Source organism: Phyllobates terribilis, unplaced genomic scaffold (genome assembly GCF_046119375.1).
Source record: "Phyllobates terribilis strain yellow unplaced genomic scaffold, ASM4611937v1 Scaffold_2__4_contigs__length_985480577, whole genome shotgun sequence".
In the NCBI taxonomy this organism is placed as follows: Eukaryota; Metazoa; Chordata; class Amphibia; order Anura; family Dendrobatidae; genus Phyllobates; species Phyllobates terribilis.
This window is the reverse complement of record NW_027362762.1, coordinates 819,127,817-819,143,953: the sequence shown is the minus strand read 5'-3', so window position 1 is coordinate 819,143,953 and position 16,137 is coordinate 819,127,817. Positions and strand designations below refer to the sequence as shown.

Genomic DNA, 16,137 nt, shown 5'->3' with positions numbered 1-16,137 from the left:
GATAAAGATTGACATATACTGTATGTGCATATTAACATAAACCTAGATATTTGGTGTACATTTTATTTAAAAAAAAAAAAAGTAGAGCAGCGCTGTGTATCCAAGATGTGAGAGTAAGCGCAGAGACACACGGCGGTATTTCTTGTGTGAGGATCGCATTGCACTGCACGGACTGCCCAGCACCGCTCCTGACCTGAACATGACAGCGTGATGTATTTTTATGCAGCTGTCAAGCTCAGGTCAGGAGGGTTGCCGGTCAGTACAAGGTTTATGATGCGATCCTCACACGAGAAGTACAGCAGTCTGTCTCTGCCCTAAGACTCGGGGTCCTGGTTCCAGAATCTTTACTTGTATAAATATCCAAAAACAAAAAAGAAATTTGAAGTATTTGAAACACAAAAATTAGGATTTTATTGGCCCATTGCTATGGAACTATAAAATCATTGTTTTTGAATTTCATATTGTTCTGAAATGCTGCATTCTTTTGGTTTATAGACACAGAGGCTAGGGTCGCACCACAGTATTTAAAAAAAAAAAAAATGTATTCTCACTTGTCATCCATGTGCAGTCTGTATACAATCCGTTTTTTATAGCAGAAGCTATTAATCATTTACAGGACCATTTACAGTTTGTTACAGAATTGCAATATATCCATAAAAATCAGATGCTATACTGTCTCCCTATGGCATTGGATATTTTTCTCAGACCCATAGACTTAAATTGGTGAGTCTCGTCTGATTTAAGAAAGAAACTAGTGCATCCTGCAACTTTTTTAACAGTAGATTCAGTCACTGAAAAAAATCATTCATCTGCACTGCCCCATTGAATAACATTGGTCTGAGTGCAGTCAGTTTTTTTAATGGATAGCACTGGAACCGAAAATACGGTCATGTGAACAAACCCAGATACGATAGATAGATAGATAGATAGATAGATAGATAGATAGATAGATAGATAGATAGATAGATATGTGATAGGACATAAATGAATGATAGATAGATAATTCCAAAAAATAATAAAGCATCACCAATCAAATAAAGGGAGGGTACAAGCCACAAGGTCGGGACCACTGGACTACTGCATATATAAAATAAAAAATAGCACTCACGTTTAAAAAAAGGTGAAAAAAATATTATTTATTCCAAACTGATCAGCACAACATTTTGGCTATTACAATGAAAAAGACTCATTGCCAGAGCGGAAAGGTTGTGTCCATGGAGATTGTAATAAATATATTTGTTGTACCTTTTTGAGATGGGAGTGCTGTCATTTTTTCCTGTTACATCCACAAAATGGAAGCAGCACTCCAGCGATATAATGCAAAGCAGTAGGGGACTTTTACTGGCCCATGTGGCAGTTATTGGTCCAGGTCCCTGAACCTTTGTCTTAAACCAGGGCTTGTTGTGGGTCTCAGAATAAACAGGACTGGTACTTTTTACATAGTATCGCTGGAGTGCTGCTTCCATTTTTTTGCGGATTTATTGAAGAGGTTTGGAGCATATTTTGGAGGCTGTGCACACTGCAGATATCTGTAGAGCGCGATAGATGGACGTTAGTGACACCACATGGATAATGATATTAATTATGACTGTAGTGGAGGACACCTAGAGATTACTACTTGTCAGGTGATGATGAGGGTCTCCCACAGAGGGGTCACCTGGGCAGTGCGGCTGTCGGGACCCCCGGACCTGCCGGGAGGAGGGCGGACTGGCCTGGGGGGCCGCGCACTGACCGGCCGTCTGCAGGGCACACACCGGGCAGTGACCAGAGGAGGCGCCGCACAGACCTCGCACAGGGTCCTCCCCGGCCCCTCACACAGGGCAGAGTCTGTGCGGAGTGTGATAATAGGGCAGAGCCCGGCTGCTGAGCACAAGGTGGCAGTGTGAGAGCAGAGGAAGGAGCAGCACAGCAGCAGGACCAGAGACCCGGGAGGAGAGGAGCCGGGCACAACTGGCCAGGACGACACCTTCCTGGGAACCTCTCCAGCGGGGAATGGGTTTCAGAGAGGACCCCCAAGGTATGCTCTACCGTCTATGCCAGCCTGTACCACCTAATGTCATGTTATCGCAGCCGCTGTCATCACGGCTGTGCCCCTCTAAGCCCTGGGTAATGTGCCAGTAGGTCCAGTCCTCTACTTCAGGTGCCCACAGTGCAGCGTCGCCTTGTGCGATCCTGAGGGGGGGGTCTTATAAGTTTTCTATCTCCAAGTTGTTTTATCTGTCACTTTGCTGAAGTGTCTGTGACGCCAGAGCTGATGCCCATCTGCGGGCACTGCCAGGACATGGCATGGAGGGGGCCAGTGCTCAGTGCTTTACATCCCTTTGCGGTCATTATTAGATTATTTTACCCTATATCATTCTTCATTAGTATATCAAATACTTCTGTCCAATCAGTCCTCAGCAAGTCAGAGGTTAATGTCACTGGGAGAGGAAGTCCTGATCGCTCCAGACCCCCTTCTATCTGCATCACATCTGATGGAGGGGTCCTGAGATCGGATGAATGAGATTGAATGAATGAATGAATGAATGAATGAATGAATGAGGATTGGATACAACAGATCGTACAGACCGAATGCGTGAGATTGTACGTAAAAAGGGATGTGCCAAAATATACTCACAGATTGTATGGACGAGATTGTAAATAACAGATCGAACTGAGGCCATGTGCCCACGATGCAGAAATGCTGCATATTTGTTATGCTTCTCCCTGGCAGGAAAAACGCATGCATGAGACTGAATCGTCCTCACAGTAGGGTGGATGCGGTTTCCTGTGTCCTGGTCCTTGTCTGGTTTCTAAGGGAGCGAAGTCGGGCAGATGTGGATGATGGATCTCTGGGATCTGTAGTGATCGCTCTGGTGTATTTGGTGGTAGAGGAGGGGATCCCCAGTACATCGATGAGTGGGTTAATAATCTGTGGGTTCTGGTCCTGGGGGACTCCTCCATCCTATGACACCAGTAGGAAACAGCGCACTGTCTCTTTAAGAAGCAGTTTCGCTGTGTGTGAAGTTCACTTTGGGGTCACTTGAAGTTCCTGCCCTGGATTTTACCTTGTAGTTTAATATAGCTACACATCACATGGGGCGCTAACAGCTCCGCACAGAGGCTCCATTATCTCCCCAACATCCCAGCGCGGCGGAGGGCACTGCCGGAGGGCACTGCCGGGGAGGCTGGCAGCTGCCACAGCCGGGGATGGTCACTCACTCACAGATCAGCTGTGTGGACACCACTGGGCGGCCAGGTAATGGGGCACACGGGGCTGGGGCAGGGTGGGACCAGTGCACAGATCTGGGGGGATCAGGGGTAAGATCCTGCTGGGGTTTGGTGGCACGGTGTGGCATGGGGCACAGGATGGCATCAAAGCCTCTAGAAAAGTCAGAATAACTCAAGTCTGTGCGAAGCTCAGGGTGAATGAATATAAATCACTGCCAGTTATATCAGATCATTCGTTGGTGCCAACACCTGGGGGGAGCCATGACTCTTGTCAAGACAGCATCAATATCATCGCTTGTTACTGAACCTGAGCAGGCGACAGGGAACATGACGATCATCATTGGCAGGGTGTACGTGAATGCCACCGATGTGCCAGTGCCACCTATGCAGGGCACAGAATCTGATGGTGCCACCAACCGATCACCCCTCTGTGCCCATTGTCGTAGCGATATATCATGGCTGCAGAAGTGCCATTCTGTAAGACGCAGACCGATGCCACCACCGGGCACAATAAGGGCAGTCACCGCCCCAGTATAGAGCAGCTGCTTCTCATAAGGCAGCCCGGCTACAGCATGGAAGGAGTTAATGCCGGCGGTCTCTGTATATACAGGCAGAATATAATAATAGTATTACTAGCACTAATGATGAGGACCATTCCCATGTCACCCCCTATCTGACTACTATTATTAGATCGACTCTATTGTACTGCGTGTAAATAAATAGAAATATAGTGGGAAAAGTGAAAATGTTATCATTTTTGTTTAAATATCAGTTATTAGTGATGCAAAAATCTGAGCAGAAACTAAGAAAATGGAGAAAAAAAATATGTAATAATGAGTGATATAAATGTTATTTATTCTTATATTAATTAATTACATAATTAATACAATAGATAAAAAAGTTCATCTAGTTCAAGTAATTGTTAATTATTATTTTTACTACTACTACTAATAATTATATTAATAATTAATTTATCTTGATCACATTGATTTGTGGATTCAGGACAAATAAAAAGCATACCCATGTAAAACAAGTAATAACAAAAAAATGCAACACCTACAAATATAGATCTTTGTAAATGTCAGACAAACGGAACACAAAAAGAAGATACAAATAAATTTGTGTTTACAAATAATCTCATACAATTTTCTAAACAATGAATGTAACAATAAAAATAGCAACAAAGTTATCGCTGGTGAAAAGTCACCTCCGGTGTAGAACTGGTCAAACGTCGATTACAAAAATAATAATAATAATCAGAAAAGGAAGAAAAAAAATACAAAATTAATATTTTGTCTTGTTAAATTATTCACATCTTTAAATTCCTTAGTGTATGATACAGGATTAAATCTGTCCTCCCTTTATGTAATTAGACCATTAAAACTTATCTCGTTATATGAACTAATAATTGTATTTATTAAGTTGATAGCTATAAAATTAGATTATGAGTATTGCAATTTTCCTCTTTATGTAGAAGTACAATTTTTTTTATACTAAAGTCATAAAAAATATTGTTTTAGAAAATTCTACGTAATAAATTAAAAATTATAAAATGTAATCCCGGGGTCAGATCATGGTTATTAATAATGTCATGAAGAATACACCTACACTTGACCTTTTCCTCTCACTCTCCATGTTTTGTATATTCAGTATGATGCGTAAAACGTACAATTATGTGATGTATGAGACTAGAAGGTGATTTGCCTTCCAATAGAGATTATTAATCGTGCATGGTTTCCCTGCGTTCTCAATTTTCCTGCTTTGCTCTTCCTTATCAGATCAATAAATCAGAGCAGATTACTGATAGTGATCCCAGCCATAAATCCACCTGTACACGGCAGGAGAAGCGGTGGGGATCACACCCAACTTCTATTTCCAACGTTGGGAATCCCTCCCTATGTGTAATAATAACAGAACTAGGATTATACCCCAGCTAAAACTTCTTAGCACCTAATTATAATGTGACAGGAGCTGTGCGAGTGACAACATGGGGATGCAAATTATTAGATTCTAGTAGCAAATTGTCCGAAACTGGAGCCAAAATTTAGGGGCCAAAATTATGTAAAATAGGAAGTGACATGAATCTTCTATCATAGATAGATAATTAAAACATCTAAAGCAGCACCAGTGCGGCTGCAACATAGGTAGACAGATAGGCTTGAGGAAGGTCCTGTGTGAGGACCGAAACGTCGCTGCCACATGGGCTAATAAAAGTCCACATTTTTGCGCAGCTTATTGGAGTGCTGCCAGCTTTTCTTTTTAGATAGGGCTAGGGCACAGACAGATTCATGCATAAGGTGGGGAGGTGATATAAATGGGGATACTGAGATATTTCTGTGAGGGGATCACCTGTCAGAGTACAGGAAGGTGGAGTGATGTGAAGCTGCTGGTTCCTCATCTGTGCTGATGATGTCATTGTATTAATGCCTACGAGGGATTGTAGCCACCCCCAGCCCCACATGTGCAGGGGATAAAAGCAGTATGTATAGGAGATCAGGTGGCACAAGGCATCGGACACCATGATGAGGAGGAAAGGTTGGGAAGCTCCGCACTTACTTTCTACCACTGACCGCAGAGTCTCTGTCATTCTGCATGCTGCATCCTCTCAGACAGGTACTCCACTGCTTCTCCCACTTACTCCTCAGCAGCCCCTCTCCTCACACGTTAATACTTTTCAGCAGCATTGCCCCCCATACACTCACGCCTATGAAGCCCCGTTCAACACTCATTTTCTTCTGCTTGCCTCTTGTTCCCCAGCATTTTGCACTTGCTGCTCAGCTGTGTTATTTCGGGTATACTCACAGGCAGTGCTCCTTCTAATCAAAGCAATCCAGGAAGAAAAGTGTTAATATACCACACTAATGAAGTCAGGGGTCGCAGATACAGATATACCTGTCTGCAGTATGTTGGGTTGTTGTTTTTTTTTAACTCTGTCATTTCCAGAGGGCACAGCTTAGAGGGAATAGCGCAGATAGGGATGAAGGAAGATCTACGCATATAGCTGCACACACATATACCTTACATACATATATCCACTGTATGACAGGAGGGTACATAGCAGCTGTACTTGTGTCATGATGGATTGCAGTGTTGTGCTGTCTTGTATCAGGAGGATCTGAATTTACAACGAATGCCAGATAGCTGTGCCCGTTACATTGTGTCTGGAGGTGTAGGTAAAATATGGACAGGGTATTAGTTTGGGCACTTGGCTTTGCTGGGCACAAGATCACGCTTTATTACCTAATTATTCAGGAAATTAATGAGCAGATAATACTGGGGATAAATATTCGGAACTACAATGTAAGTGTCGGGGGTACATCGTATAGAGTAAAATAAGTATATTAATCACGATGGTTACATATATTATATAACCTATAGCTACTCCAGATTTTTACACTGTCTGGAACCTGTGGGACAATAAGTTTCAGCACATCCTCCCTTAGCGTCTGAGTCCTGGTGTTCTAGCATTGGTTCTTTATAGAACCTAGAGAACTGATTTAACCACAGATATTAGGATCAGTGCACCAACCTAATGAGAATTGTGCCCGGTGCCCACCTTTAATAAATACTGGTCTTCCTTTTCCGGAGTTGTTCATCTGTCTCATGCTTAGTAAGTAGGTAATACCCACAGCTGAGTGACTAATGATGACTTGTCTGTGTTTCTGAAGGTGGACAACTGAACACGATGCTGGATGCCATGGAGGTACCAAGTCATTCCAGACAGCTTCTCCTGCAGCTCAACAGCCAGAGGACTAAAGGCTTCCTGTGCGATGTGATCATAGTGGTACAGAACGCCCTGTTCAGGGCACATAAGAACATTTTAGCTGCTAGCAGTGTCTACTTGAAATCACTGGTTGTCCACGATAACTTGATCAACCTCGACCACGAAATGGTCAGCCCCAGCATCTTCAGAATAATTCTAGACTTCATTTACACAGGAAGATTGGGAGATGGTGAGCCAACTAGTGAGCAGCTCTTTGGGGCTGTCCTGGCAGCTGCCAGCTACCTTCAGATTGCTGACCTGGTATCTCTTTGCAAGAAGAAGCTGAAGAGAAATGGAAAATACTGCCATGTAAGGACAGCAGGTTACCCGGGTTATGGGAGTCTTGGAAGGGGACTGAGAGCCACAACTCCTGTCATCCAATCATGTTTTAATTCAACTCCAAGACCAGTAGACATACCACCTGGAGAACCAGTGAACCCCCTTAACACACACTGTGGAGAGCTTTATGCCTCTATATCTCAGGGGAACCAGCTACACCAGCATGGGCTGTGCCCACCAGAAAGGCATTGCTCTCCCTTGTGTGGACTAGACCTTTCCAAGAAAAGCCCAAGCCGACCATCTAATCAGCTCCATTCAGATGGACCTGAAACCAGGGATCCCCCCATATCAGGCAGACCAGACAGCCCCCCAATTAGCGCCAGTGTTCTGACCAACAGCAACTCTTACAAAGATCAAATCCATGGCTATCCAAAGCTGGCTAGCACCCCACCAGTCCCACACCCTGAACCCTTTAGAAACAGCATTTCTAACAGTCACCTTAGGAATGAGAGTCGTGATCTGATGTTTGACTGGATGAAGCCTGAGCCAATTGGAAATTATGTGGATGAAAGTGATCGAGAGAAAGACTTGGACAGAGAGGAGAAAGGGGAGAGTTCCCCTTTATCTCAGCAGCCTAGATATCCCAGCATTGAGAGTAATGAGCCAGATGATGATAAAAGTACCAGTGAGGAGACTGGCAGCAGTGGGGATCCCTCTCCTTCATCCAACCTTGAGAGATACCATTGTAACCACCTGTATGATCCAGAGAGCTATGGAGACAACCTGTATGTCTGTATTCCCTGTGGGAAAGGCTTCCCTAGCAGTGAGCAACTCAATGCCCATGTGGAAGCTCATAATGAAGAAGAACTGTACCATAAAGATATCATGGAGCCTCCAGTGCCTTTTCTAGAAAAGACCAGTCAAAGTTTGGGGGACATAATCAGACCCTACAGGTGCTCCTCCTGTGAGAAGTCCTACAAAGACCCAGCCACCTTACGTCAGCATGAGAAGACTCATTGGCTCACTCGTCCTTACCCATGTAGTATTTGTGGAAAGAAGTTCACCCAAAGAGGCACAATGACCCGTCACATGAGAAGCCACCTTGGGCTCAAACCATTTGCCTGTGATGCTTGTGGGATGCGTTTCACCAGACAATATCGCCTGACAGAGCACATGAGGATCCATTCTGGGGAAAAACCATATGAATGTCAAGTATGTGGGGGAAAGTTTGCTCAGCAGAGAAACCTCATTAGCCACATGAAAATGCACACCACTGGACCAGATGGAAAGCCCAAGCTGGACTTTTCTGACAGTGTCTATGCTATGGCCAAGTTTACTGCAGATCATCTAGGCCTTAAACAAGAGAAAGCAGCTGAAATCTTGTCCCAGACCTCACACTTTCTCAATGATCCAAAAACTATAGAGAGCCTATACCCTTTGGCTAAATTCACAGCAGAACAGTTTGGACTAACCCAAGAAAAGGCTGCTGAGGTCTTAACCCAAAGTCAGCTCCTGGGCACTGATAGGATCATTGAAAGGTTCTCTTCTCCTTAACTCCTTTATTTTTGGGTCTACAAATCAAAAGTGACTCAAAATCAAAAACGTGCACCAAGGTGGACCATACAGACAATTTATTTTCCCAGTGATCAACCTGCAATGCCCATTGCTTGGCTGCAGATTCTGGGCTTCCAAACAATGATTTCCAAAGACTAAAGTGGTAGCTTGATCATGTGAATCACTGAGTGACCAAGCAGAGTTGTCACATTGGGGAAGCACTTTCAGAGGGACTTGTGCAAAGGCTTTGGTGCACTATCCCGCAAGAGCCAGAAAAGAAAATCCCTCCACCATGTAGACAACCTTTTCCTCTGCCCAAGGTAGTGGTGAGAGTTGCTGCTTATTGACCTATGAATGGTGGACATTTATATAGAAGTAATATTGTATTTTTTTGTATTGTAAGGACAATCAGATGCATAAATCAGTATTTCCCAAGTGTACAGCAGCTATGCAATATTGAATGCCCTGTAAAGATGTGAAGAGGCTTTCCCAGGATCACTAGACAGACTAATAGCGATAACTAGCAATGTGCGTATAAGTTGCCCTTGACTTGCATTAGTGACAATGGATTGGGGATGATTGGAACAAGCTGTGCTTCATCTGCAATGCTAGTAATTACTCTATGAAATATGTTGGTAGAAGACCCTGACACTGACTTCCTATGAGTCCTGAGCGTCCACAGATGACTCTAGTCTTCATGTGTCCATTTCAGAAGAATAAGCATGACTCAACTGTCTGCCTGTTGAGCAATCACAACGCCTTCACTGAGCCACAACAATGCGGTTCAGATCCTGAGCCAACCATCCCCAGCCTACTGTCCCTAGAAGCCAGGAGACAAGTAGCTCATGTCTGCCAAGTGACAGGGGGAGCACTATGATCCTGTGACATGGGATGTGGCAATTCATGATATACCATAGCCATAATGGCCACCTGAAGCAGAGCAGAGAGGGATGTTGCCTGCCAGGTTGGGGCACTGTGAATTGCCGCATAGGTCCACTCACACCCACTATAGATGTCAAGTAAGGGTGTTTACTTCCCAGAAATGACACCTTTCCCAGTCATTATTTCCCAACTCTTCCTCACCCCCACATTATTGGGGGACCAAAGCAACTAGTCTCTGGGTGCGTGTGTGATGCGGGAATACTGATTTGTGCTGTCTGCACAGTGTAGTATATGAATATTTTTGTATTGTAATGAGGTCTCCTGGAGACTATTGTGCCTTAACCATTATACCACTTGATGCCTAGTATTTTGTAAGACCAGCAATCCTCCAGTTGAGCAGGAGTTAACTGCTTCTGCAGGGCTTTACAGCAATAAGCTCAGGTTTCCAGAATCAGGAGCTGAGCGTCTATGCTTTATTACATGTGCAATCCCCCATTGCCTCCACAACCCTAACCCCACACCAAAGACATTATTACATTGGAGCAGTATCAAAACCAAATCAACCCCAACCTTCTTGGTACAGTGCCTTATGCTGAGACCAAAGCCTGCTCTCCTGTAAGAGCCAACACAATAACCACTAATGGGAGGGGGGCAAAGACTGTTTATGTGCAAGTTAATGTGCTGACTGTAGATAGGCAATCATCCAATGTATTATATTATGTGCCAACTGTGAAGATGTGGGTACCTGCATATGTCTATAATAACCAGAGGTTCACAATCCATGGCATTACACAGAAGTGCTCCCACAGCTGCTGAGCTGACATTGGTTTTCTGCCTTTGGTGTCTTGTTCTCACAGATCACAGTGTGAATCCTACTAGGATTGAGGACTATACTTTGTATTATACAGTCAGTCACTGTGTCACATATTGATGAATGTTAAACTGGTGATGAACAGAGACCACAAAATGAGATCACAACCTGAAATAAACATATGAATACCATACTGTGTCAGCTATGCTTATGTATAATATCTCCTTAGGTGTCACCTCCTGTAGATACCTCAGACATTACCTTCTTCTCAAAGACAGAGGTCAATATAAGAGTTAATAAAGTTCCAGGACTGTTAGCATTACCCATTGTTCTGCTCCTGCTTCACCTGTAACCAATTGCTGGAACATGTAAATGGTTGTATGTTACTTACTTGCTGCAGCTGGGAGAAGCCAGAGCAGATCATCCTTGATCTCATCAGTCCACGTGTTTTCTGAGGGCTCACTCACATGGACGTCTTGTACTTATCTAACTTATTTTATCAAGTTGCCTCATTTAAGGAAAAACAATTAAACAGACTGTGCTTCCTAATAGTATTGTCATCATTTCATGGAGAATAGCTCCAAAGCCACCATCTCCATAACTGCTGCATGACCTGTCAGAGATCAGAGTTTTTACCAGATAGGAGTAGCAGTTTCACTTACAACCAGGGTTTCCAAGTCATTTTTTCCGATACCTTTGGAAACTTTTACATACAAACAACATATAGGAATATTGCCATTATTTACTGGTGCTAATACAAAATATACACTACGTATATATGTATACAATATATTTAGACAACCAGTTTAATATGTTTTTATTTTATTTTTTTACCTTTTTATTTGCATAAAACAAGCTTTCCTATTTATTATTGATAAAGTACACATATATATATATATATATATATATATATATATATATATATTGACACATTTCTGGCATTCTATCCATTGTCTTATCTTTGCCATATGTGGTATCTAAGGATTATTATACTGCCATTTACTGAAATGGTGACGTTGACAATAAACCCTTCAGAAGATTGTGTAAATTTAAAGATCACTAAAGCCCTATTCAGACATCAATGATTTTTCTTGTAGGCAAAAAAAAACAAACAACAAATTCTAATCCATGTGCTGTTTGTCATTTTCATGGACCCATAGACTAGTATGGACGATTTTGATCCATTTCTCAGATCACAAAAGTGGACATGTCCCAGTGATTATTTTGTGGGCACACAAACCGCGAAAAAACATGACATGTGAACAGCCTCATAGAGTATAATCGCTACGCGTTCTATCCGTGAAAAACTTAGAATAAGTACGTGAAAAACAGACGTCTGAACGAGGCCTTAACCAAAATGATCATGTTTCATATAGATGAGGCATTGTTCATGTAAAGTGAAGTAAAAATCTGATGTAGTTATTTAGAAGTAATACGACATTGCTAAAATATGAAACAGAAGTCTTTGGGTAATTTACTACTTCACCAGCTCCTCTGTATAACGGAAAACAGTATCCTGCCCAGGCCGCCATAGCAATAAGTTTTCCATTATCTTAATGATCTGCCTTCATTTACATGAATACTCCAATATATTGTGCTATCACATCGGTGGCACTTGCTGGCATGAGTTTACATCACTTTGTAAATGGTGTCATTCAGTTGTAAATGCTTTATCTGCAGGTTTCCTGTAACTACATCTGAGCGTCTTATAATCACTGAGCCTTAGGTTTATTCACACATCAATATTTGTATGCCAAAACCAGGAGTGTCTCCAAAACACAGAAAAAGTGTCAATCTTTCACTAAGGCCGCAGCTCCGCTATCAGTATTTGGTCAGTATTCGGTCAGTATTTTTTCTCAGGAGTGGGAGCCAAAACGAGGTGAGGAACAATAAGAGAAAAGGGATAATAGAAACAAGTCACCAATTCTGCATTTCTCCCCCACTCCTGGTTTTGACTCCAACTCCAGAGAAAAAATACTGACTGAATACTGATAGTGTGGCCTTATAGTTTTTCTATGTAAGTTCCACTACTGGATTTTGCATACACTCAGTGATGCAAAATACTGACATGTGAATAAACCCTAAGGCTATAGTCACACATTGCAGGCAAAACCTGCTCTCTTGGCAGTAAAGAAGCTGCTTAAAAAAAGCAGGTTTTGCTGCTGCTTTTTTTTTTTTTTTTGCTGCGTTTTTTTATGCTGATACAGTTTAGTGCCTGTAGTTCCTGAGTTTTCTGCACCAAAACCTGATACCTGTGTCTTTGCTGCTTTTTCACGCAGTTTTCCAATTCAGCCAGGAAAAAAACAACCAATGTATGTGCATGAGATTTCTGAAATCTTATAGCTTTTGCTGGTACTGTAAAACACAGCTTTTAATTTGCATTAAAAAACCCAGCAAAAACGCAATGTGTGAACATAGCCTTAGCCTGAAACTTCTCAGCCTACATGTGGCATAATACACATAATGTAGGGCAGGCTGGTCTCGGACATGGCCATGAAACAAATTACGCAAGCCCTGACCCATAATTTTTTATGGGATTGTTCACACTCCTGTGGCTCATCTTTTGTTTTACCTGACCCTTTAAGGAATCCGATCGGAAATGCCACATGTTGAATTTTCCTTTCCGACTCAACTGGTAAAAGAGACTAAAGGCAACTGATGCCATTTTGACATCAGTCGTCATCAGTTGAGGTATAAGAAAACTGATCTGGATGGCCCGAATATGTGGAAACCTGACCTAAGAAGTCCTATCCCTCCATACACCTGTTACACCTCCTTTCTACCAACAAAGTCAATTCTCTTAGACTTAAGGGGCATTTTAATGCTGCAATATATGAAGAGGTCTGCACTATAGTGCCTTATAGGATAAATAATAGAAGTACAGTTCTTGTATAAAGAGCTTACAATCTACCAATTTTTTTTCTATATAATGTACTTCAAGATTATATTACCAGAGGTGACTAATAATAATTCTATTAGGTAACTATAATCACTATGCTAAGTCAACCAAAAATGATACCAGGGACTTGGACAAATTCAGTTTTAGTCTTTTTAATATTTTAATGCTGTGAACACTAATTCCAGGTACAGCTGAATTTTAAGATATAGGCTTTTGTACGTTCAACCCTTTACTACAGAATTTGCAGCACTTTTTGTTCTGTTATGAAAACGATCACAAGTAACAGAAACATCATGGACCCCATTGTATTCAATAGAGTTGGCTTCTCTTATGCTTCAACTGTATAAGCTATGTCCCTTCTCTGTTTTGGACATGAATTTAATTTCTTAGCTCCTAGATCAGAACAGAAAAATGGAAATAATAAACACAGGTGTGAACAGAGGCTAAACTGTCATGGTCACACTTGTGCAGCAGTTTTTTTTTTTTATTTATCGAAGTCCAAAGTCCTGATTAATGTCAAAATACCTCAGTAAACTGGGATCGCCCATGTAGATATAGTTTGATTTTTTTTAATCCATTTTTTTTTTAATTGCAATGCCAGAAGTGGATCCAGAATGGAGAAGTACAAGTCAAAACTTTATATTTTATACTCCTGTTAAATCTCACGGCTTATAAAACAAGGCTTAAAAAGTTCCCACAAAACTGCACAAGTGATTCCAGCCTTATAATGGTTTCTGTTAGACCTTATTCACACCGTGCAAATTTGATGAAGATTTGGTAGAAAAGAAAATCAAACTTTGATAAAAGAAGAGGTATTATAAGATATAATATTCTCCCTGCTAATTCCCAGCTTCTTTTCACACATAATACTTGGACTGCCTGCAGCCACCATTAGCGGCAGCTGGCTAAACACAGATTTATTATTGAGCTCAATGTGCAGTGAGCGCCTCCTATTGGTGGCTAAAAGTAGCAAGAATTTGATCATAATTAGGATCTATTCTATTGAGTTAAAAAGGGAAAAACACCTTGTTACACTATCAACATCAAAAACATATGGAGTTAATATTACCCACCACAATAACCTCGCAGTATGAGGTATTTTAATAGCTATCGATATTTTTTTTCTACAGTTGTTTAACTCTTAATTTAAACAAAAAAAGAAAGAATGTTATAAGTGTATATACAGTATATTTAAAAAAAAAATATTTTTTACTTTAATCCCTTTAAACTTAAATTCCACATTTTGAGCTTTTAGTATTGTTTATTTTAGACCAAATAAAGCACAAATTTAACCCTATAACGATGCAGTTTTGGGGGCTTTGAAGACACAGCTCTCTTAAATTTTTTTTTTTTTACTGCATACTGAGACATACATTTTTAATAATTCCTTTGATAAAGCTGTATGAGGATTTTGAAAATGAAAAAAAAAAAAAAAGAGTTCACTCTGTGCAATAAATGACATATTAAGTTTATTCTTTTGGTCTATCTGATCATGGAAATGCTGCATTTTATATGTTTTACAACTTCTGCACAACAAAAATACAATAAAATTATTTATTCCCATGTTGCTATATGGTGAGAGCAATAATTTTTTCCCATCAACTTGAACTTTATGAGGGCTAGCTTTTGCAGGATGAGCTGTAGTCTTCATTGATACATCGGATGCTGTTCCTATTTATTTTTACTTGTTTACCATACAGAATTTTTTATACATATGAAATTTTTTTGTGCTTGATACCGGTTAGTGTAAAACTAATAGACATATGCACAACAGACCTTCTTTAAAGAGTCATTTTAATTTTTATTTCCTAAATCCATAAGATATATTACAAAGTTGCTTATTATCATATCAGAGAAATCGGCATCTTTCTCCTCCGGGATTGATCACTCATCTTCAAAATTCTGAATTCATGGATAAAATCTGTATTCAGTGAAGACAGATTATTACATTACTGAGATAGGAGATGACAGTTGGTGCTGATAAGATTCTATGTAGATGGGGAGGAGTTAGAGGCAGAGCTCCTCCCTCCTTCTGCCCCTCCTCTCTCCATAGAACTTTATAAATAACTCCTGTCATCTCCTATCTCGGTAATGTAACAATCTGCCTTCACTGAATACAGATTTTACCCGGAAAGTGAAAACTTTGAAAATAAATGATCAGTCCTGGTGGAGAAAGAAGCTGATTTTTCTGATAAGATATATTACAAGGTTGATTATGTTCATGTGTACTACTGATTTATGAAATAAATCTAAGTCCCGGCTTTCATGGTAACGCGTCTCCATTTCTTGACGCCACCTCCACTAATAGGGTAACAGAAGGAGCCCCCTCCCTTGGTTTAACCACTTAGATGCTGCACTCGCTAATGACCACAGCATCTAAATCTAGTTGTGGTAGAAGAAGTGTCAGCTGCTATATGCGACTGATACCTACTATGGATGGTAAGGGGGTACACCTCACGGGTCCATACCATCCCACATGGTAAATGTATGACATCTGGCACTCGCTCCATAGCGGTGTACTGAATTTTGAGCCAAGAGGTTAATAACTACATTTTTTAGATACTACTGTGGTAATGATAAAATATTTTAAGCAGGTCAATACCCATTTTTTAGACATTTCCATTAGATTGGAATGGATTGATTGTCAATACACACAGTACAATTACAATCTGCTCTGGAGTACAATGCAGCCTTCTTATCTAGAAGTAGTGAGAACACAGAGATGAGAGCAGCGGCTGC

The 16,137-nt window shown here is 41.2% G+C and overlaps 1 protein-coding gene across 4 annotated transcripts; it reads left to right on the top strand.

The window, feature by feature from the left end:
- Nucleotides 1-1,757: 1,757 nt before the first annotated feature.
- Nucleotides 1,758-9,696, top strand: HIC1 (HIC ZBTB transcriptional repressor 1). Of its 4 annotated transcripts, none has more exons than XM_073667676.1 (2): nt 1,758-2,017; nt 6,879-9,696. In XM_073667676.1, exons 1-2 carry the CDS (start codon nt 1,993-1,995, stop codon nt 8,804-8,806), a joined length of 1,953 nt encoding a protein of 650 aa, XP_073523777.1. In that variant the 5' UTR covers nt 1,758-1,992; the 3' UTR covers nt 8,807-9,696. The 4 variants fall into 4 exon arrangements, with proteins under 4 accessions (XP_073523777.1, XP_073523776.1, XP_073523778.1 ...); XM_073667675.1 differs by lacking the exon at nt 1,758-2,017 and adding an exon at nt 3,030-3,238; XM_073667677.1 differs by lacking the exon at nt 1,758-2,017 and adding an exon at nt 5,621-5,745.
- Nucleotides 9,697-16,137: the final 6,441 nt, after the last annotated feature.

Coding starts and splice junctions, on each gene's coding strand:
- HIC1 (XM_073667674.1), top strand. CDS start 5,730: ATGATGAGGAGGAAAGGTTGGGAAGCTCCGCACTTACTTTCTACCACT. Junction 5,824..6,878: donor TGCTGCATCCTCTCAGACAG/GTACTCCACTGC, acceptor GTGTTTCTGAAG/GTGGACAACTGAACACGATG.